This window comes from Gavia stellata, chromosome 8, assembly GCF_030936135.1.
Source record: "Gavia stellata isolate bGavSte3 chromosome 8, bGavSte3.hap2, whole genome shotgun sequence".
NCBI lineage: Eukaryota > Metazoa > Chordata > Aves > Gaviiformes > Gaviidae > Gavia > Gavia stellata.
This window is the reverse complement of record NC_082601.1, coordinates 44,265,099-44,288,153: the sequence shown is the minus strand read 5'-3', so window position 1 is coordinate 44,288,153 and position 23,055 is coordinate 44,265,099. Positions and strand designations below refer to the sequence as shown.

The window sequence follows — 23,055 nt, the reverse complement described above, 5'->3', positions numbered from 1 at the left end:
GTTTCCTGCTCTTCGTGCAGGATTTGATGAGGGTTGAGAAAGTTGGCAGGGGAGTAGAATGCTTTTCTTTCCTTGCAGTTTCTTATCAAATAGATCTTTTGACTAATTTGTTGGCTTAGTCATGAGACAAAGTTTCTGACAAAATTGTACTGGTTTGTTTGGCAGCAAAATCTGGGGGTCAGGGGTGGGTATATATATACATATATGTATTGTTATATGTATTTTAATGGGATGGAGGTGTCATCTGAACATGTAAATATGAGGAGAGAAGGCGTTTTTCTAAAAACGTGTTTTCAGGCAGAGGTTATAAAGCAAAGAAGAAAGTTGGCCGGCACTGATGATACTGGATGAGGTTGCTGTTCAGGTTTGTGTGCTACAGTGTCAAAATTGATGCTAGGACATTGCTTTGTGTCTTTGAGGCATAACAATGAAAGCAAACTAAGAGCAAACTAATTATGACACAAAGTTTTTACAAGCTTTTTGCATTGCTTGTATGCACTGAGTCTGAATGCAAGTGAGGCAGCTCCCTGAAGCAAAATCAACATCGGAAAAGGAGAACTAAAAAAATAACCATTCATTTTTAGTCTTTCTGCTGTCCTTCATTTCTAGTACTTGTGGAAGCAAATTTGCATAACAGCAGACGATGATTGTGGGAATACATATGAATCAATGAAGGGTAAGATCATAGGGTGAAGTTCATAGTTTAGGGAAAATGATCGACTTTGTTGCATTGTTACTGTACTTTCCACAGCTGGAAAAGAAAGTGGAGTCTTTAAACTGTGAAATAGAGGAGACCAACTCTGAACGGGAGACACTCCTTCAGCGGCGGGACAGAGAAAACCAGGAAGGAGGGAATTTGGTAGCTATGTTGAGATCTGATATTGAGCAGTCCAAGGATGAAAGGTTTGTACATCTTGGGTTATATGATGCTTAGTGGTTGGTTTTTTGTTTTTTCATAGTTTTTTTTCTTTTCATAAAGAAATCAATAACTAGGCAAAATTAAGCCGGCTCAAATTAATAATGTAGGATGATGATATATTGGCTTTATTTGCAAGTTTTCTTGAGGTTTTTTATTACCAACCTATCTCAATATGGAGCGCAAGGGTGTTTCTTTTTTTTCTTCCTTTTTTTTCTTGTGGTCTAACGGAGACTTTTGTGGTTTGGGGTTTCCCCTGTCTATAATCTTGGAAAAAGCTAGGAAATGGAGAAAGCCTCTTGGTCCTAGAAACCTTTCAGTGCAAGGTAGATTGGTTTGATATGTCATTGGAATGTGCGAGTTAGAGAGAAGCTGTCACCCTGAATAAGCTTCTGGAAGAATTCCCTCTCTCACCTTTAAAACACTGGCTTACTGTTTTTCTTAAAACTAAAATGTTTTCATAAATATAATTTTTGTTGTCTAATCTGCCAGAACACCCCTAGTTATTTTGATGTCACAGATACTATAGTAGTAGACAAGATCTCCCTACTGGTGCTTCCCCAGGTGTTGAAGCCTGAGATGCTTGTCACTGCAGTATGATCTCTCCATCTACCTGTGGAGAAGACAAAAGGTTTTTTGCTGAGCCTGCTCTGTGAAAATGGCCTTGGTTTTTTGTGAGTCATCTGAATCATCTTCACTGATAGCTGTCAAACTATGGCAAGATACCGTTTTAGATTGTCGGTTTTTCAATAGGTTCAAAGTGTCTTTTAAATCAAGCACATGCAATTTTTGAAGTGTTTGATATGCTTTTGTTCTAGGAAAAAACTGCAGGAATCTTATCAGCATCTTTTGAAATTGCTTATGGAGTTGGTGAAGGACACAATAGCTATTGAGGACCTTATCTGTAGCAAGATTGGTCTTTGCCTTGATGACAGTCTGGCTTCTGGAGATTCTAGAGAAAGTCGCAGTATTATGGACGAAATGGGATTCATGCAGTATTTCAAAGCCAAGGAAAAGCATCACCTAGAAAAGGGTGAGTATAAATCTGCATAACTGGATGTAGTCAATTCACATTCTTGAAAAATGCCTTTTCATTTCCTTTTATATGGATGGGGTTCGGAAAGTGGATATCTCTTGTTGCAGTGTTTTCTGTGTCTCTTTCAAATTTGCTCCACACTTAAGAGAGTGTCTATTAGTGTTCTTTCATTTTAATTCTTTTAATAGTGCAACTACTAAAATGTTGCTGGAAAAGGCTGAATGGATTATAGGGCAGCAAAGATGAGCTGGGTGAATGCAGGCACTGATGTATAGCACAATATTCCCAAATGTTGTGAAAGACTGTCTTGATTTGTCAACATTGAGTTATTGATGTGTACAAGTTTTCACCTTCTCATACATCTTCAGGACCAAGCAATGTCACTGTGATGTCAGTTATCTGAGTGGCCAGTTCTGTATCATTTTTCTGTGTTTCTAAATAGCTTGCTTGTTTTCAGTAGATGAGCTGTTTGATGAAACTCTCACAGAACACAACCAGCTGTCTCCAATGACTGACGAGGGGTCTGAGTTGAGCCAATACTTATGTGAAAGTGTTTTTGCAAAGCCAGAATTGGCATGTGAAAATGAAGAAATGATACTGAAAATTGGTCATCGTTTGCGCACTGCAGTGGAGAGACTTCTGGAACTCGTTACAGAATCAACTAGACAAGTAAAACTTTTTAATCTGTATAGATGTATAATTATACTCAAAATGTGACGACTGTTTTAAGGCTTGTGTATTTAGCACCCTGTAGGATTGGCTACTAAAAAGAAACAGATTTTGTCTGAATACATGACAAGTTATCAGTATAGGGAGGCACGTGCATCTCCTGCTTCTTACAGTGAAGGTTTTGCCCTTTTTTTTTTTCTTCTAGCAGATCCTGGAGGAAAGCTGTAAGTTCATTGCCATAAGTAGACTTAAACTAGGATTTTAGATGCATATGGTAACTTCAGGAGACCAAGGGGGGTTTTTTTAAGGGTTTTGAGGGGTTTTTATTACACTTCACATTAATGCTTCCTCAACATTGATAAGGAGGTTCAAGAAAACTCAGTCCCATGTTAAAATGTTTTGGGAACATGTAGATGGCAGCAAGCAAACATCCTTGTAATTATATACTGCTTAATTGTGATAAAAGGAGCTGAACGCAGTATCATAAAAGAATTGGAGTATACTGAGTTTTGCAGTGTCTAGACATTCAGCTTTGTGAAGAGAAGTTGTAAATCTGAGGTAGATGCCTGAGTACTGTATACATTTAGAGGATTGAATTCAGTGCTACAGTAATTAGTTTGTTGAGTAAAGAAGCCCCTAATTTAAGAGAAGATGTGAAGGAAAGGAATATATCTGAAATTCATCTTCTCATCAGGTATTTTGTGCAACCCAGAGATAAGTATTTGTGTAAAAATGTATATTCACCATCTTAAAAAAAAAAAAAAAATCCCTCGTAGAATGAGGTGCTTAAATTTGCACTTCTGGGTACTGGTGCTGGTTCCACTAGCAGGTAGGTTACCTGTGGCTAAAGCACTTGCCCAAGCCATGGCAGATCTAGATTCTAGGTCACCGTCATCAGCTACATTCAAGCAGACTTTGCTTATGTCTGCGAAATTTCCTATCCACCAGGATAAGCTAAATAGAAACTAAATGGGAATGGGGCAGCTCTATTCCTTTCCTTTGAACTTGAGACATCGCACGTAGGAATGCAAGATATATAGTCTCAGAGAACTTGGTGCCGTACCTTGGAAACCTGATGATGTATTGACTTCACTGTCTGTTAGACATGCCTGAATCTCTTGAATAATTTTAAGTGCAAGGATGCTTTGAATTTCCAGTGGCTCAGGAAGCGTCAAGCTGAGCAGTTTAGCCAACAGGGAGGTATCTCTTTTTATGCACAGTAAAGAACTTGCGTGCCTAAGTAAGATTTGTGGCAAAAATAGAGATATGTGAGTATAAGGAGTCACCAAAGGGTCCAGGGGTTTTGGGCAAAGTCAACCTAGTACTAAAATGAAACTTCAAAACCTGGACCTTAATGCATAAATGTTATACAAAGTTAAGAGTTAAGTTTATTTAAATGTCTGCAGTATCGTTACATTGCATGTGCATCCAAGACCTGATGCTAGGGGAAACTGTTTACTTCTAGCTTGAGAAAATGCATGAAAACCATGCGCAATTTGAAGAAGAATTCAGCCGCCGAAACAGAGAAACTGCCCAAGTGGTTAGTCAGCACCAGGAACTAATGGAGTGCCTCAGCGAGGAAAGCGAGGCCAAGAATCAGCTGGCACTGGAGCTTCATAAAGCAGAGGGTAAGAAAATGAAATCGATAGGGAGAGATTTCAGTGTCATTTACTCATAGCTCATTCCTCCAAATATCTAGGATACGCTTTTTGTGTCTTTTGTTGTTGATTTGCCTGTCTATAATTAATTTACTGCCTTTCAGATCACTAAGTTACTTGAAGCTTGGGTCTTCTATTGCAAATCTACTACTTAACTCTCTTCATGAGAATTGCATTTCCCTGGGGCAAGTGTGATAGTGCTTCGTCCTATACTTACACCATTGACTGCGTGTGAAAAATACCACAATTTTTAAAACAGTGGTTTGTGTTCCTGCATTTCTAACCATGGGAGCTTGGATTATTGCAAAGAAAGTATACTCCCAGTGTAAATCAGCTCACCTGTCTGACCTTGGAAGGGTTCAGCATGAACTAGGGCGATGTTTGATGGTAGCGCAGGCATAAAGAGATTCTGTAAGAAGAGACGGAAAGGCTGAGGCTGTTAATCTCAACGCTGTCACAGACTGCATATCGTCAGTCCGATTCCCCCTTGTGAAGATTACGACTTGAGGTCTTCTCCTTTATGTAGGAGAGTCTTTTGAGGGTTTCCGTGTCCTTCAAGTTGAGCTTTTCTCCCTAATCATGGCATCTGCTTTCCATTCCTCTTTGCAGTCATACTCCTTTAGGCTTATTTGGTCTTTCCAAAATTGTGTTTCCTTCCTTTCTGTGAAGCGTTCCTGGATTTCTTGGGCTCTGAAACTTAACGCTGGATCTTACTTTTTGGAGATTCTGTTTCTTTGGACTTCAGCCCCCAGCAGAGGATGTATCAGGCTATGTTGTGAGGTGATGCCAGGCCATCAAGGCTTAACAATCCCCATATACATTCCACATGTTTGAAGACATTTTGTGACATGGCAGCCTCATAAAATCCATTAGAATACATTAACTGGTACATTTTATTCCCTACGATACTCCAAACAGCCTAGCTACAGTGTAAATTTAAGTCATCTTGCACATCTTCCTCTCTATGCCACCTTCTATCGTTTGCATAAAATTGTTTATTCATGTTTTCAAGCTACTTCTTTCCAACAAATGAGTTTGTCTACTGCTTTATTTGCATTCTGACTTGGGATTTTAGGCATTATCGAAGGCTATGTTGCAGAAAAAGCTGCATTGGAAGAGGCCTTGAATCTGAAAGAGGAATCTGAACGTCGCCTTGTTGTGGAGCTGGAGAGTATGCGTGAACGCTTCCAGGAGCTGACCCAGGAGCAAGCAATTCTTGGTGAGGAGTGGGTATGACGCTATTAGTGGAAAATGGAATTGTCCCCAGTCAGGGCACACTGTTTCAGTCTTTGGTTTGATGACCTAGTGAGCAGCTCAGTCTGGTACAGAGGTTAGCAGGGTCTTTCTGTAAAAGCAGAAAATAAAATAAAGCAGCTGATTCTTTGATTATAAGAAGATAGTACTGTTAGTGAAGAGTACTGCTGTAGTCTTATGCTTAGTTAGAAATGGGAAGCGTCTGAGAAAATAAGAGGCATGTATTAACTACAGGTAGTTAGTTGCAACAGATAATCAGCACCTAGTTAATAACTGAAATGCTGGTTATTTGGCACTGCAGTCAAAGAGAAGAGTTGGAGCTTCAAGGCTTTTGACTGCTTCCAGGACTAAGGAAGTAGCTTAATGGTGGAAGAAATAAAATACTCCTGGGAGATTATTTGAATTATTAAATTATGAGCAAATTGTGGTGACGAAGCGTACTTTGTTTGAAACATAAGCTTTTCCCCTGCTCCCCACCCTTGTGCTGTCAAAGCACACACACACGATCAGTAAGGGTGACTGTGGAAAGATTTTGATGATAAAGCTCAAAGTCTGTTTAGGGTTTTAAAGGAAAATACATGGGTTGAAAAACCTGAATGAGGTAGTGTTGGAGAGGATAAGGTGAGGCAAGCATCTTAAACTTTTATATGAAGGGTGACTCACTGCAAGCCGAAGACAGCCACTGAAATACCAAATGAAATGGTAGGTGCAAATAAGCTGTCTACATAAGTCCTTCCCCCACTCCATCACTCCCTCAGCCCCACAGAGTAGGTGATATGATGTAAGCTAACTATGGGGAGCTTGTGTAGGGAAGTGCAGTAGGATAAAGGGGAACTCTTCAACATACTGGATGGAGTCTGATAACACTCAATGAGTGGAAGTTGGTGCTGTGATAACTCACACTGCAAGTGAAGGAGCACACATTTTAAGAGTGACAGTAGAGATTTAATAAAGACCCTGAAGAATCTCAGTGTAATATAGCTGGCTTACATGTAAGATTTTTTTTTTTTGATTCACAGAAGAAAATTCAGAGATGTTATGTGACTTGCACTATGCAGGAACTCAGGACTAGCTTATGCTCATTCTTAATGATGGATCTGTGAATCATTTAAATAGCATTATATAGTTTTGACTTCTTGAATTTGCAGCCTTAATGTCATTCTAAGTGAATTTCTCTGTATCATCTTCCAATAGAAATTGATTATTTTCGTTCACTGCTTTTCCATTTCTGCTAATGCCAACATTATGCTACCCTCAGCTATGTCACCACGATGCCACCTACAGCTATGTTGCATAGATCTTTACTGCTGAGCAGACTACATAACCGGTAGTTGTACATAGTGCGTGCTTAGGTCAGAAAAAAAGACAGCAAGAAACAGTTTTCTAGTGAATTTCTGCATTGTCAGTAGTAGAGGAATGTAAAGACTCTAGTTTTCAGGGTATTGACCCAAATTCTATAGGAGGGCTGTGTTTGACTGGGCACAGTTTATGTGTTGCAATTATCTGTCTGCTTCTCATGAGCCCCTGTTGTAGACTCCTGCCTGGCTTTCAGCCCTACCGTATCAATCCTCTACAACTCTTCTCTGCCTCTCGCCTCTCCCCCACGTCATCTTCTCTTCTTCTCTTCACCTTGCTGTTCCTCAGCTCTCTTCTGACTCCTGACTCTGCCATTGTCCTGTTCTTGTGGGCCGCCATCCTTCTGTGTTCTTCCTTTTGGCTCTGCAATCAACTTTTCAAATATAGTGCCATCACAATACTCATGTTGTACATAGAATCATAGAATGGTTTGGGTTGGAAGGAAACTTTAAAGGTCATCAACCTCCTGCAATGAGCGGGGACATCTTCAACTAGAATAGAATACAGTCCTTCAGTTGGAAGGGACCTACAAGGACCATCTAGTCCATCTGCCTGACCGCTTCACGGCTGACCAAAAGCTAAAGCATGTTATTAAGGGCATTGTTCAAATGCCTCTCAAACACTGACAGGCTTGGGGCATCGACCACCTCTCTAGGAAGCCTGTTCCAGGGTTTGACCACCCTCTCGGTAGAGAAATACTTCCTAATGTCCAGTCTAAACCTTTCCTGGCACAGCTTTGAACCATTCCCACGTGTCCTGTGACTGGGTCCCAAGGAGAAGAGCTCACCACCTCCCTTCTCCACATCCCCTCCTCAGGAAGCTGTAGAGAGGAATGAGTTCACCCCTCAGCTTCCTTTTCTCCAAACTAGACAACCCCAGAGTCCTTAGCCACTCCTCATAGGACATGCCTTCCAGCCCTGTCACCAGCAACTAGATCAGGTTGCTCAGAGCCCCGTCCAACCTGACCTTGAATGTTTCCAGGGATGGGGCATCTACCATCTCTCTGGGCAACCTGTGCCAGTGTTTTACCACCCTCATCATAAAAAATTTCTTCCTTCTATCTAGTCTGAATCTACCCTCTTTAGTTTAAAACCATTACCCCTTGTCCTATTGCTACAGGCCCTATTAAAAAAGTATAGTATGTATGTTAATATGAAAAGTTGTGTCTGTCTCTGACCTTTCTTATGACATCTTAATATCTTACTATTACCTTAAGAGAAAATTGACTAGTGGTCTCACGCAGATTGTCCTGGCTTACAGAGTCCATGCTTCTTTGCCGCCGTAAGCAGAGGAAGAGGTGGGGGAAGACCTCTCTTCCTCAGGGGAAAGACAGCAGAACGTAAACAGATTTAGGGGCTGCAACTGAAACTAAATGCATGTTGTGCTTGCTTTACAACAGTGATTATAGCCTCAAATAATACGTCCCGCAGGAAACACAAAGTAATTCCATGATATTGTTGAACACAAGTATGTCTGTGTGTCATGGAAACGTATGACGGATTACAGAGTCTGTAAGTCTGTGCCAGTGAGTCCCGCTGGATGGAATCCCGCTTCGAATCCCCTGGCGGGATCTAAAAGTGGGGTTTGAGGCATTAATTATTCCGTCTCTGTCTGGGGAAAATTGCAAAAAGAGAATGTTGATTGTCTTAAAAAATGCATAAATGGTTAGTCAAGAACGTTGCAACAAACTTGCATGGTTATAATGTAAACCCATTTCTATAGTAGCTCTAGTGCACTTACAGACATGGATCAACGTATGTCATCAGGAGCTTTGTGTCATAATAAAGATTAAGTGCATTGTTGCCAATTAAAAGGTAGGCACTATGTGTATTACATATGTATTTTTAGTGATTTAGAAGATGGAATGGATCACAATGTCCTATTCTTGTCTTGTACATGTTTTTGTGTTTCGATTTCTAGGAACATCTGTTGCTAATGTAGCACAAAAAGAAGGTTCAGGTTTGTAATGATGAGTGTGGGTTTTTTCTGGTTTGTGTTGCTGTAACACTGAGTGAATGAATTGATAGTTTCGATTTTATTTTAACAAAGAGGAATAGTACTTCATAAAGAGGCCCAAGAATTTACTGGGATTACGAATGCGTTGGCAAAAAAAGTTATGACTTCTGTGATGCATCAGAAAACAACTAAAACTAAGAATATTCAATTCACTGATCAATATTGAAAGGAAAAAAATGTTCTGCTGCTGTTAGGCTTAAAATACATTGTGCCATTAACTTAATGTTTGTTAGCTTTTTTTTTTGAGGGGACGGAGTGGATTATAAGCTTGCTGTGAGCTTCTAATAATACACAGTGGGCTGTTAAAATGATTAAATTAATTTAAAGGGGGGGAAAAAAGAAATTTGAGGTGATGTAAAATAGAGAGCTAAAAAGAATATAGCAAGAACTGAAGGAAATCTAAGGGAGACTAGAGAAATGTAATTGAATGGATAGGTGGATCAGAAAGAAGGGGAGAGCAGAATGCTAAGGAAGGCTAGTCATGGGAGGAAAGATGAAACCGAAAACAAGCAAGAAGGATGGATCCATAGAATTTTACCCTGACTTTGGAAGTCTAATGCTGAAGTCAAATTCCAAATTGAAAGAGGCTTTTTTTTTTTCTCCTTCTAAACTAAAGTGTGCATACTTAACTCCTGAGTAGCAAACAGTTAGATCTGATAAATTCATAGCTGCCAGGATTATGTTTTGTGGTCTACTCAAAATATTATTCACTTATCGTGTTTTTTGATTAGTTTTATTTATACGCACGTATATATATTCATAGATGTGTTCTCTTGCATATTCACTGCCTCTTGTTTCTAGACTTTTTCTTTTCCCCCAAAGGGTGTGAGCTGGGTAAACCAAGTCGCTCAGGCGAATAAAAGAGAATTATCTAGGTAAATTCCAGTTAGAGTTAAAAAGCTGCACTGGGCTGTCTTGCCCATTACTATATCTTTATTCCTTCTGTCCCTTCAGATCTCCCTCAAACACTACGTTTATTTAACATATTTTTTGATAACCACCTCGCTGTCCTGAAAGTCGCTGCTGCCCACTCGATGAGAGGGAACGTCTAACCTAGCTGGTTAGGGTGTATTTGGGGATTGACGTTCTCCCGGTAGCTGCAGTCCCGCTCTTGCCAGCAGCTCATTAGAACTTGAACAGTTGCATTTGCTGCAAGTACTGAGCCCTAAAATTCATCCCCTTTCCCCCACCCCAGCCATCTGTAGTACTCTTCCTCTGGTTTGGAATTGTTTGTAGTATGTGGAAAATACGGTAAATAAAAATCATGTTGTTTGGAGTTGATGGACATGGCTTATTCCTTGACAAGCTGATGCCTCCTCCTTTTTTTGATGTGGAGTACTAATACGAATAGAATGGCCTCGCTAATAGAATGCACTTAGAATGGAGCTTGGCATTTGCTAATGATCTTGGGAGCGGGGAGGAGTGTGCCGGGGCATCGCCGAAGTGGAACTGCATGATTTGAATTAGCATTAATAAAGAGCAGGTTTGTCCCTACAAAGAAACCAATCTGTGATCTGATCTATTCATGTTGCTTGAAATTATGTTTATACACTTGGGGAACATGTGTTTAAAAAAAAAATATTAAAAAATTGCTCAAACAGATTACACTTAGAGATTGCCAAAATTTGATACCTGCTTTCTAGGAAACATTTTCAATTCTGCGTAAAATCTGTTAGCCTAATTACTTTTTTCCATTAACTTGCATTTCCGTCTGAGGAGGTGACTGTGACTGTTTATTTCAGTTTTATCTAATCAGTATTTTATTCCTCGGAAAGCAATAACATTCCTTTGGAAGCTAAAAAGAAGCCATCGACTTGTTAATGACCGTGTTTCTTAAGCTATAGAAGGAAAAACTCCTGTGCTGCTTTTCACAGAAGCATCAGTTCTTTTCTCAGGGGGTCAGGCTACATACGTGCCCTTCCTGTGGGTGCATGTACGTCTGCGCGCGCCAGACCTTGCCCTCCTCTCTGCACCACGTGTAAGCAAATGCAGCAGAGTGCTGTTTTAGTCCCATCTCCTGCCTGGCAAAACACAGCGCTTGGTAAAAGAGATTCTCTGTTGTGCAGCTGCGGCTGGGATGCAGTCTCCTAATGGAATTCAGACTATCGTCGGCTTTTTTCTGCACTTTGCGTTTCAGCCTTGGATAACTTGCTGTGTTGGATCTCAGGAGGGAAGGAGGCTCTTTCAGCTCCAAGTGGGTTCTCGGAGAAATTGCTTTGGGGGAGACTCTGCATTTACCTGCCTGCATTCTGCCAGAGCCCGAGTTACATCCGCAACTCAACGAGCATTTGATTGGGAAACTTGAAGCTTAGTTCAGGCGATTATTTAGCACCGTGCTAGAAAAAGTAGGGAGCGTGGCACGGCGATTGCACAGTTGTTGTTATTATGTCGGCATCTGAGATACCGCTCCTGAGAATTGCGAGGTTGCAAAGTTAGTGCTTGGAGTAAAATGTAGTTGGAATGTAGTTGTGGATTATCACTCAAGGCATAAAGTACTTACCAGACTAGAGCTTTGTGAGATACGGAGCCTGTGTGTCTATCTCCAGTGGTTCCTCAAGGTCTTTTATTCTGTGATTTGTATTGATCAGCCCATAGCAAACTGAAAATGGCAGGAGAAGCCCGGTGCCAGTGTACCTGTGGGTAAGGGAGGGCAGGGCTCTTAACACATCCTCTAGAGTGACCGCAAAACAAAACGGGGGTTTTTCCCTTCAGCTGGTGTCTGTCACGCTCTCACGTTGGCAATGTACACGTATGCTACGCATCTCGGAGCATTCAAGTGACTGATAAGCAATTCTGTGTCCGTTGCAGTTCGTTTCAAAAGCTACCATGGGTGCTTAGCAAATCCGACAAACAGTTAAAGAATCTGGTACAGTTCCATGTCTGCTAAGTTTTCTTTTCCTCAATTAACCCCTTAGTTTTATCTTGCGTATTTTAATATTGTCTTAATGCAGAGAAAGTATAGTTGCTACAGTAAGAGACCGGGGTGACTAAAGCATGGAATCACAGGGTTGCTGTGGACCTCGAGAGCTCATTTAGTCCATATTTTTGTCCCAAACCACAATCTACTTTACTTGTTTCTCTTTGTCCAGCCTCTCTAATTTCCAGAGACAGACTTCACAGTCCCTGCCCACTCTGTTCCAGTGGTTCATTATCCTTACTGAGGTGACATTTTTGGGCCCCTCACTCCAAGAAGGACATTGAGGTGCTGGAGCATGTCCAGAGAAGGGCGACGAAGCTGGTGAGGGGTCTGGAGCACAAGTCTGATGAGGAGCGGCTGAGGGAGCTGGGGTTGTTCAGTCTGGAGAAGAGGAGGCTGAGGGGAGACCTTATCACTCTCTACAGCTCCCTGAAAGGAGGTTGCAGAGCGGTGGGTGTTGGTCTCTTCTCCCAAGTGACAAGTGACAGGACAAGAGGAAACGGCCTTAAGTTGCACTAGGGGAGGTTCAGGCTGGATATTAGGACAAATTTCTTTCCTGAGAGAGTGGTGAAACACTGGAACAAGCTGCCCAGGGAGGTGGTGGAGTCACCATCCCTGGAGGTGTTCAAGGAACGTGTGGACGAGGCACTGCAGGACATGGTTTAATGGGCATGGTGGTGTTGGGTTGATGGTTGGACTTGATGATCTTACAGGTCTTTTCCAACCATAGTGATTCTGTGATTTTCCCCAATGTTTAATGTAAATGTTATTGCATCATTCTAAGCTTGTGATGCTTAGCCTCTTAAGTGTGAACGTAGAAATATTCATGTGTCTTGGCTTATTTTAAAGTGTCTAGAAATTCAATTAAATTCCTGTGGATAGTGAGCACTAGAAAAGATGTTGTAAGGAGGCTGTGGTACCACTTTTGTTTTCGAAGGTTTGTAACAGCAACTTTAAAAAGATGTTAGGGCAGGAATCATGTGGATTGAGTTGCTCATGCTTGGAAAAGGGACTTCTCCCATTCTGGGAACTGGGCTGGATGACCAGTTAAGGTCCTTGTTGGAATCGTAGGCTTTCCTTTTTCTCTATGACTGAAGACATTTAAGATGAATAATAGAGCATTTGAAAAGTAAAATAATGGCCTCTTGCAGGACCTTTAAATACTAAATAGCTGAACTTCTATTTTCAGGTTTAGTTATATTCACATTAAAATAGTTTTGCTCCAAGTGCATTCACAGTAGTCTCAGTTTGGGTCTCCTCAACAGTGTATTCAGTGCATCCAACTGATTGAAAACGCAGTTTGCAGGTATAAAGTAGCCCTTGATAACTTAAACTTGAGTTGTGTATGATTTCATTGTTGTGGCATTTCTGTTGCTGTCTGTATAGGGCAGATATGTGCCATCTTTTCCCCAGGTTTTTTTTCCCTTTGTAGCCTCAGAACTGGACTGATTTTCTGTAAGTGTGATTTTTCTCTGGGTTTTAATCCCCACTGAGGTTCAGAGAAAAAGATTAATTTTGCTTTTGTATAGCAGCTAACTTCAGGGTAGGGCTGGGCACTGGTGGCCACTGAAGAGATGGACTGGGTGCTAATTCAACAGCGTAGGTGTCAGCAGCAGTATCCAGCGTGGCACGAGGCAGAGGGGTAATTGAGAGGCTGACCTGAGACTGGGTGTTGGAGGTCTAAGAAGGATCTTGGTATGACAGTTTGGAGGAATTGAGAATTCGGTATTGGATGGCTTGATTGGGAAGAGATTTGAAGTGGGATGGGAAGCTGGGATGGAAGGGGCGGCAAGGATTTAGGATAGAATAGTGAAGGATGGAGCAGTTGGAAGGATGGGTGTGAGAGACTAGGTGGCTGAAAGTGAGGTATGGGGCTTCAACTTGGGATTGGAGCACATCTGGAATGGAGTGAATTTAGAGGATTGATGATCTGGTGTGGTTTGGAAAGAGCCTCTGGGGCAGGAGGAGTGTGTGGAACCAGGGTTGAGAGGGCAAGGACCTAAGGAGCAAATTTGAAGGACTCCTGCTCAGATGAGATGGGGCTCTCTGGAACTGTGAGGTCTCCAGGGGTGAAGGTGAAAGCTTTCAATGTGCCCAGAGTATCTCCAACCAGGATTTACTTTGGGATTGGGAACAGCTGCCCATGTTCTCCTTGACTACATCGTATGGTAGTCTTAACAGAGACACAGTAGGCAGACAAGTGTCACGCTTCCTTTTGTGTCTCTTACAGACCATCTCAGAAGATTTTTCTTTGGTTTTGATGCTGTCCAAAGTTCCTCAATTTAATCTCATCTTTAAAGCTCAATTTGAGTTTTGTACCGGCACTGAAAACTTTGTTGTTGTTGTTTTTGTGTTCTTGTTCAGGTCTACTCAAGGAAGTCGAGTTTTTAGCAAAGGAGAAATTAGAGCTTCAATGTCAGGCAGAAAAGGACCATTCCAATTTACGCTCTCAAATGAAAGTTTTGGAGGTGGAACTGGAAGAACAGCTACATAGTAATCAAGACCTGGCTACACAGTTACTGGAGGTTGCTGAATTAAAACAGCAGATTCAAGTTCTTGAAAAACAGCTTAAAAACCAGCGGCAATTCATGGATGTAAGCAAGCTTGGTACCACATTTCCGTGCGTTTGGAGGTGATAAACACTCCTCTTGGTTTGTGACTGAGACTTGGAACATGGTTCCTAAAATGGGATACTTTCTGTTTTGTTTGAAATTAAGACCTTGGTATTCTAGTCTTGTAAAATAAAAAAAAAAGGTAGTTTTTTAATTCCCTTTCTGTAGCATTACAGGATAATTCTTTTCCTTTTTATTAATTGCTAATTGTAGTTTGTATGTACATTGGAGTCAAAAAGGTTTTTTTTGTCTTTCCCTGTAATTTGAGCTATGCTTTCAGGACAACTAAAAGGTGTTAATTATTTTTAAGTGAGCATAGTTTCTTCACCACAGAAACAAACCCCAGATTTTTCTTGTACTCCGTATTTTAATGAAATGAAAAGTTTCTTTTTTAAAGATTTTCATTATCTCTGGCTGGGTTTACAGGAACAAGCTATAGAAAGGGAACATGAACGTGATGATTTTCAGCAGGAAATTCAGAAACTGGAAGAACAGTTAAAACTTTCAGCAAAATCGCAGGCTTCGGGAGAGCCCAGAGAGTATAGGGTGAGTAAAATCACACTTAGTGGCCAAAGGAGTTTGTGTACTACAATTAAATACCAAAACCTGTGTTGTCCTGGGGGACTGGCTCTTGAGGGAGTGTTTTGGGTTTTGGTTTTGTCTCTGATGTCACCCAGAGAGCAGATTTTTCCCCCAGATGACTGGACTACATTTAGGCAGTGAGAGTGTACTTAAAACATTTCTTTCCATCTCTGTAAGAAATAATGCATGTACATTACAGTAAAGTTTCACAGCCTGTGAGTCTAGTTTAAATTCACTGAGGAGGACAACAACACAGACATTTTGCTCTACAGAGCACACCTGAGGGACGCCTTCTGGGTTCTAAATGTGTTTAATTTTTCCAGCTATACCAGTTGTAATAAGAGATGTTCTTTGTCTGCATGCCTTGTCCTATTTAAGTTTATAAATCAGTCCTTTTTTTCACATGTTCATTTGTTTGATGCTTGATTTCAAAGATTAACTTTTGCTTTTTTCTTTTTGTTTTTTTTTTTTTTCACGTAAATGAACATTATACAGAACTATGAATTGATTCTACAGGTATGGAAAACAGCATGAACATCTCTTTAACCTTTCTTTCCTTTTCCTTTCAATCCCTTCTGTTAATTAGATCTGCTTTGGCTTTCTTCCTGTTCTTGATATGTCAAGTCTGCTTCAGCTTGACTTGGAGATAAGGATACATGTTTCAGGGTGGCAGAATTCTTGCAGGGAGTGAGGAACTGCTTTCAATTTAATTTCCTGTACATAAGTGCTTTATTCTCCTGGCTTATTGCTCAGATGCGTTACAGGCAGTTACTTACCGTAAAAGTGCTTTTTGGCATGAAAGGAGAAATTGGGGTTTGGAGTATGAAACAAAGACAACGGAATTACGATGACACACTGTGCCTTAGCCTTCAGCTTTTTTTTGTGGCCCTGCTCTTAACAAAACTTCAATGTGTATACTACTTAATTTCTTTTCCATCTACTCATTTATGTACAGTTTATGAAATTGTGTACCTCAGTGTTAGAGCAGCAAATCTTGTAGGAACAACTGAATCTTTCACAGAGTGAATTTTCCATGCTGGAGCGCACCTGATTGTCACTTGCCTTCTGTAACCTCTGGCAGGACTTCATTAGGCTTCTTAAGTAGTAGAGCGATTACATGTCATTCTGCATCAGTCTCGGCTTCTCATTTACATGAATGCCGTTATCTGGCATTAAGGTTTGAGTACATCTCACACGTAGCCTACATGTTATTTAGGCTGTGGCGAAGATCAGAAAAAGAGTGGCGAACATTTTTTTTGTTTTGAAGGCTGCGTGACTTGTTGAAGATCTGTTTGTACGCAGAAGGTATACCTCTGTGGCAGTCTTTCCCTAAATCTCGGGCATACAGAATCGTAAAGGATTTATGTCAGGTTATTGAAAATATGTCAAACTCTTAAGACCACAGCTTGCTTTCTATCCAAGATGTGAGATGGGTGACAGTTAGTTACTTTTTACTAGTGTGCTCGTGGCTTTGTAAGGAGGAAGATCTGAAAAAATTAAGACTAGCTGCTGTAACTTTGCAACCTCTTTCAGAAAGGCTTAAAACTTAATTGGAGAAAGGCACACAAGGAAGGTAACTCAGCAAGTGGCATCTGTGGGTAGGGTGAGGTATGCACGCAATCCGTGCCAAAATAAATTGTCGGGATTTAGACAGTCCTTGTACCGTTTAATGCAGTTGTAACATTGGTAATTGCTTAACTCACTCCAAAACAATTCAGTTCACTTAAACTTCTAATTTCTACATGTAGGAGTTACAATGAGTTCAGTCGTTCTCTCTGCTTTTCTCTAGGCTCAAGGTATATGTGAGTGGGACTAGTTTGTGAAAAGAGTGCTGACTGGTGCTGGGAGCTACTGTCTGAGAGTATGCCGTGAGTGTGAAGGTTGTGAGTGTGTTTCCTTAGCTTCAGGATTGCAGCACTAGCTTTCTAGCGGCGTGGTGTTAAAAAACACGCTTTTCATGTGTAAAGTGTCATAGTTTCTGGGATTCTGATGCCAAAATTTTATAGCCTTAGAAAGTATTAGACTTCTAAAAGGTTTTTCTATACCGAAAAGCTTTACTGTAAGGCCTGTGTTATGCTTAACAGTTGATTAATGACTGATGAGATGAGAAGGGAATAAGATATATACATAATTAAGGAAATGTGTATGTGCCTGTAAACAGTTGAAAGTGTAATGTTAATCACTTTTGGTATTCTTAACTGGTCTGTGACGCTCTCCATGCTTATTAATTTGACTAAATTAATTCTATTCTATTCTGTATTTTGCTAGAGGGTGTTATATCTGCTTTAGTAATATCTGTGCTATACTTTGAAGCCTTAAAGTTCTATATTAACACAAAGAACTTATTTTATAATATTGAAATGGAATTTGCATAAATCCAGACACTTACTGATGAGCAAATTTTGTAAAATCTCATCTTCCTTACTCATTAGTATTGACCAAATTATTTCTCCTTTAGGTTTCCCATTGCTTTCCTATCTGAGCTGGCTTTCAATGTGCTTTATCACTTCTGACGTAGTCTGTCTGTCACACTTGGTTCTCTCCTGCCTCTCTTACCCACCAAAGCTCCTAGTCTTGCCTTTATGTTAATTACTGGGATGAAGGAGTGACCGTTTTCCTGCAGCTCTGCGCATGATTTGGACCTCAGTGAGCTCAAATGCAAAAGCGTTATCCTCGTCGTTTAAGCGATTTTTAGAAAAAGAGTACCTGCTCTATGTTGACTACTGTGAATCTCTCCGATTTGCAGGCGTGGTGTATGTTACGTTGCATGTTTATTTTTCAATTCTTGGTATCCTCCTTTAAACTGGAATTCCGTGCAGTAATGGAAGAGGGTTCTGAGGTTACAGAAATACATCTAATGCTATTAGTAATAATTCATGTAATCTTCAGGTTTTTTAATCTTAAACAAACAAACCAACAAAAAAAAAAACCAACGCACACTACAAGGCCCCTTTTGATGACCACTGGGCTTTGAGAGTATGCCTTCATCCAGCGCTTCGCTAGAACGCTGCAAATATTAAGAGAGAGTAATCGAACGTGTATTTAAGAGCTGCTGCGTTTGGAAAACAAGATTTGGTAAAGTTACTTTTTCATCCTTTCTGTCCACATCTGGTTTTATTTTCATCTGGGATTTTAGCATAGTTTAGTCCATAGTGAAACTCCACCTGCTTTGCCACGAAATTACTCTTGCTTCTGCTTGGAGGTTTGTTATATTGCCTGAATATCTGGATAATGTGATTTCTATATAGGTAGAATCTTTGCAAGCAGAAATAAAAGAGAAGATGGATGATTACAATAAGCTGTTATTAGAAAAGGAGCAAAAACACCAAGAGATTACAGCTCGTGATAAAGAGATAGAAAAACTGGTGGCACAGATACGAGAACTGGAGCACAGCGGTACTGAAGTGTCAAAGACTGTACACGGCTTGGAACAACAACTGCAAAAAATGAAGAAAGTGGAAACCGAATTAAAACAAGTAAGTTTTAAATACTTATTTAAATGGGGGTGGCATTATGCAGAGAAGCGTCATCAACGACTGTGTTACAGGGTTGTTTGAGACTATGCCTGGCATCTAGTGGTGAGTTAAACTGTTGTATTAACGGCAGGTATCGCAGCCACAGTTTTAAACAAACTCTGGGTTTATGAACCAGAAGCCTACTTACTATAGGAGCTGTTCATTTGCTTCTCTGGAAGTTCCTGAGAAGTTAGTGTTACTGAATGTTAAATATCGTGGGTCTTCAGTAAATAACTGTGTTTAAAATCATATTATCTTAATTGGTAGCTCTTCTTGCTATGTGCTTTTAGAGCCAGATCTGTTTGCCATACTCCAAAATTTTTAGTGCTTTATTACTACTGCAGATTGGATCACAGCTTAGAGTTAAGAATTAATTTCCATTTAGCAAAAGTATTTTTCTTTTACCAAACATCTGAGTAACCTTTTCTACCTTCTTAAACTAAATGTTTCAATTCCCTCCCAGCAATTTTCCTTGGCTAAGTATTGTTGGTGTGTCTGTCAAGTTTGAAGATTTGAGAATGGCATGATCTAAACTAAATTTATTAGTTTAATTGCTAATTCTGTAAATATTTGCTTCCATTATTTTTCATTTTAAAAATTTTGTTCACTGTTTTTTGTTTTAGCTTCAGCTAACGTGATATAGACTAGCCAGTCTTAGTTTCTCAGGTACTATTATTCCTATCTATTTGGCGCTTGCGAGATTGCATCTGGAAGACTGCTTGGTTTTAGACTCCCATGTACAAGAAAGACATTGGCGTACTGGAGCAAGTCTAGCAAAGCATCATGAAGATGGTCAGGGGGCTGGAGCAAATTATTTTTGAGGGGAGGCTGAGACAATAGGGTTTGTTTAGCTTTGTGGAGATCTTATTGTTGCTACAACCATATAATACGAGGTTATAGAGAAGATGGAGTGAGACTTGGAGGTGCACAGTGAAAGAGTGAGAAGATATGAAGCGTAAACTGCAACAAGAGAAATACCAATTAAACGGTAAGGGGAAATGGTCATACTGGGGGCAGCCAAATCTTGAAAAAGAGGCTCAGAGTGGCAGTGGTGTCTCTGTGGCTTGGAAATGTTCAGAATTCGGCTGGCCGAGGCCTTGAGCAGAGCCAAGTCGGCTCTGCTTTGAGTCAGAGGTTGGACCAGAGAGATCTAGAGACCTTTCCCAGCTTAAGCTATTCTGTGATTTATCCGACCGTGCAAAAGCCGTGCCCATTAACTTTGTCTGGCTTGCCTGGGAGTGGATGGAGACTGTGATAGTGCTGTTGGCAAGTTACTCTTTTCGCTGAATTCTTAGCTTTCTGTTAAACAGGCTTTCTTTATCCATGTGAAGTCAAAATATTCTTTTAGCTGTTCTGAATGTTCCAGGAAATCAATCTTTTTAAAAAATCCTAAATAAGCCAAATTCAGACTTTTTTTTTTGTTCTTTTCTTTTTTCAAGAAACAAATTCATCAGCTTTAAACACGGTTATACTAATCCAATTTGCCACCTGTAGGCATTGTAATAGCTTGTCTTGAAGCAATTTTGTGCAGTAAAGAAGAGCCAACAGAGCTCTCATGATTGCATGTCATGAAATTTTTTTGTAAAAATACATTTGATGTGAATGGCAATTACAGATTTTTGTATTGTCCCCCAAATTCCAACATATGAAAAATGTAGGTGTTGCGGATAATGGAGACTAGTGCTAATAAGAAATAGGTCTGGAAAGAGTAATTTTGCATGTGGAAAGCTATCTTTTTGTGAAGAATACTGACTAAACTCACAGCTAGCAGATCCATTTATCCTGCCATCATGTGCATGGAACAGGTCTTTGGTTTTTCCTGGTCCAATTCTTTCAGTTGTTCAGGCTGTTGATATGTAACACTGATGCTTGTGGTTAGGGCTGTACTGGGAGGCTTGCTCATCCTTTAGCTTGAGGTCTCGAAAATGTGGCTCATTTAGGGAGTCTGCTATCCTCTGGATTTGGGTATCGGCGAAAGAAGATACCACGTTAGATTGCATCCGCGTGGGCATCCAGAGGAAGGCTTTACGGTGAAGGTGCATTACATGAAGCTCTGATTTTTGCCTGGGTTGCCGCTTGGTTTTGCTGGGTCACTGTAGCAACCTCTGAACATAGCAGCTGGAGAATGCTAGGAGAAACTTAACTCTTGTGTGTAGAGCCGTGCTGATACCATGAGCTATGGCACACTTGCAGCTCTGCTGTCCAGTAAATGCAGGAACATCTGAGGTAAGGCAGCCCAGTTCTGCAGGAATCTGGATTTGCACGTTGTTGCTGGAGGTTTTTTGTTAGTGATCAAGATGAGCTTTAAAATGGTGTGGGTAACATCTTATTTTTAGTTGATATGAAATAAAAAAAGGCTCTGTTGTTGCTTGGGTTTCGTTGTTATGTGTGCCCTTTCATGTATGGCAGCAGGGCACCTGAGGGGCTGGTTAATACCGTAGGTTTCTTGTGATGGCAAGAAGTTGTTTCATTTTTCCCTTCAGGACACACAAAAGTATTTCTGTGATAGGTGCTTTCCTACCTGAAAAAGTGCAGGTGATGCTTTCACAATTATTACATTTGGGGTTTATCCTGCCAGGGATATTAGGTGTAAATAACACAGCTTTGTACCCTAACCGGCTGTCTCCCCTATAATTTCCTTTCCTCTTGCCTGCTGTGTGTGCCGGGGCTGGCCCCAGAGCTGGCCAGAAAGCTGGCGGGGACTGGCTGGGGGCTAGTGGGTCATCGCCTGTTTGGCATGGACAGGAACTGGTTTAAATACCAGCTTTTGGGCGTGCTGTTTTGATACTGCGATACAGCGTTAACTTTGTAATTTATTTTTTAACTGATGCTTCTTTCATTTTAAGATCGGAAGATGCTATTCATGTACTCCGGGTCTTAGTTCTTTTTGAATAAAGAAAAGATGGTCACATTTTACATAACTTTTTGGCAAATAATACGATGAGACTAAAATAACCCTTCTGTTAGAGGTATGTGTATTGAGCTATGGGCAGAACAAGTGTTGAACAGCAAAGGCAGTTACTGCCTTAGGTTTCTTGCCCAGCTTTCCTTTATTCTATTAAGTACATATCTGCATGCCTGCTATTTGGACGGCTTCCCAAGAGAAGCTTTCCTCCTTGGACTGACCCAGCTCCCGAGAAGGACTGTGAGAGAAAGAGGACCAAAGGAGAAGTTTTTAAAACAAATAAATAGAACTATGGTAGCTTGACAGACCACAGATCTGACAGAAACTTAGTGCTGGTGCTTCACATCCTGACTTAACATGATGTATTTGTAGTAGGTTTTTGATCTACCCAAAACTCTCCATCTCTTAAACGAAATGAAGTCTCTGCCTCTTAAATTTAGCTTGGCAAATATGTGGTATGGTAATAAATTTGGAAATGGCTACAAGAACGAGATGTTTAGGTTATTAAATATATAAAAAGCTGAGTAATTGAGAAAGTATAATATATCACTGAATGCTAAATTTGCAGAAGCTGTTAAATGTGGGTTAGAAAAAATAAAGGGGTAAAAACTTAAGTGAGCTGAAAACATCCAGTTGTTTTGAATTCCGATTTCTTTATAGGCCATTGAGATTGTGTACTTTTCTTGTACTGGGGTTTGTCAGGGACGATGAAGTATTTTGGCAGGATCGTTCTGGTCAGGTGGGTATGTATATTGACAACAATTCATGCTAACATTTAAAAAAAATATATATTTTGCAGGATAAAGAGGCACTGCAACAGCAACAGTACAATAACCTCATTCAGATTTCGGCCCTACAGTCTAAACTGGATGAAGCAAGGCACAGAGTACCAGCAGACGGCAGCTGTGCCCCAGTGCTGAAGGAGCAGTTACAGGCAGAGCAGGAAGCACTTCAGGCGAAAGAGAGGGAGGTAAGAGTTTCGGCAGGGTCCTGTAGACTGCCGGGTCACTCACGGAATTGCAGAAACATTTTGTGCAGACTTGTAACTGGGAATTTAAGCCATTCAAAAAGACAGGGACTAATGTTGTAGTAAATGTGCCTTCTTACCCAGTATTGTCTATGCTTTGCTGTTAATTAAACTTCCTTTTTTTTGCTTTGTTCTGTTTTGTCATCCCTCTGTCCGTCCGTCTCCCCTCCCACTGGAAATTCTCTTGTGATGGTTCACATCAACTTTGAGACTGATTGATCAATCTCTGTTGTAAACTGATTTTTCCTTTCCTTCCCAAGTTGAAGTGGAGCGGAAGGTAGATATATTTTTGTTTGACTTTGAGAGTGAGCAATAATTCCTTTGGAGAACAGAAAGGACATTTACCCGTAATGATGTAATCTGACCTTCTCTATTTTTGTGAGTTGGAGAATGTTAGCAATGAGTTCATGTGCCAAGCTAAGCTGAAACACAGTGTAATTGGTTACATTATTTAGAACTTTTTTTGCATTTACACACACGGATACGTGTACACACACGCCCCTCTGCTGTGTATATTTATGTAATATTGCATAATTATTATAGTGTCTGTAATATACAAACATAGAGTCCAGTTTAGGATGTGCTAAGAAGA

At 40.5% G+C, this 23,055-nt stretch overlaps 1 protein-coding gene across 1 annotated transcript in view; it reads left to right on the top strand.

Moving 5' to 3' along the window:
- The window catches only part of PCNT (pericentrin), a 105,032-nt gene that overhangs the window by 44,090 nt on the left and 37,887 nt on the right, over positions 1-23,055 (top strand). Inside the window, exons 25-34 of the mRNA XM_059820320.1 lie at positions 752-903; positions 1,735-1,949; positions 2,395-2,621; positions 4,087-4,249; positions 5,355-5,498; positions 14,187-14,416; positions 14,861-14,980; positions 15,512-15,532; positions 18,265-18,492; positions 22,236-22,406. Coding sequence (XP_059676303.1) covers positions 752-903; positions 1,735-1,949; positions 2,395-2,621; positions 4,087-4,249; positions 5,355-5,498; positions 14,187-14,416; positions 14,861-14,980; positions 15,512-15,532; positions 18,265-18,492; positions 22,236-22,406 — 1,671 coding nt within the window. The remainder of the gene's footprint in view (positions 1-751; positions 904-1,734; positions 1,950-2,394; positions 2,622-4,086; positions 4,250-5,354; positions 5,499-14,186; positions 14,417-14,860; positions 14,981-15,511; positions 15,533-18,264; positions 18,493-22,235; positions 22,407-23,055) is intronic.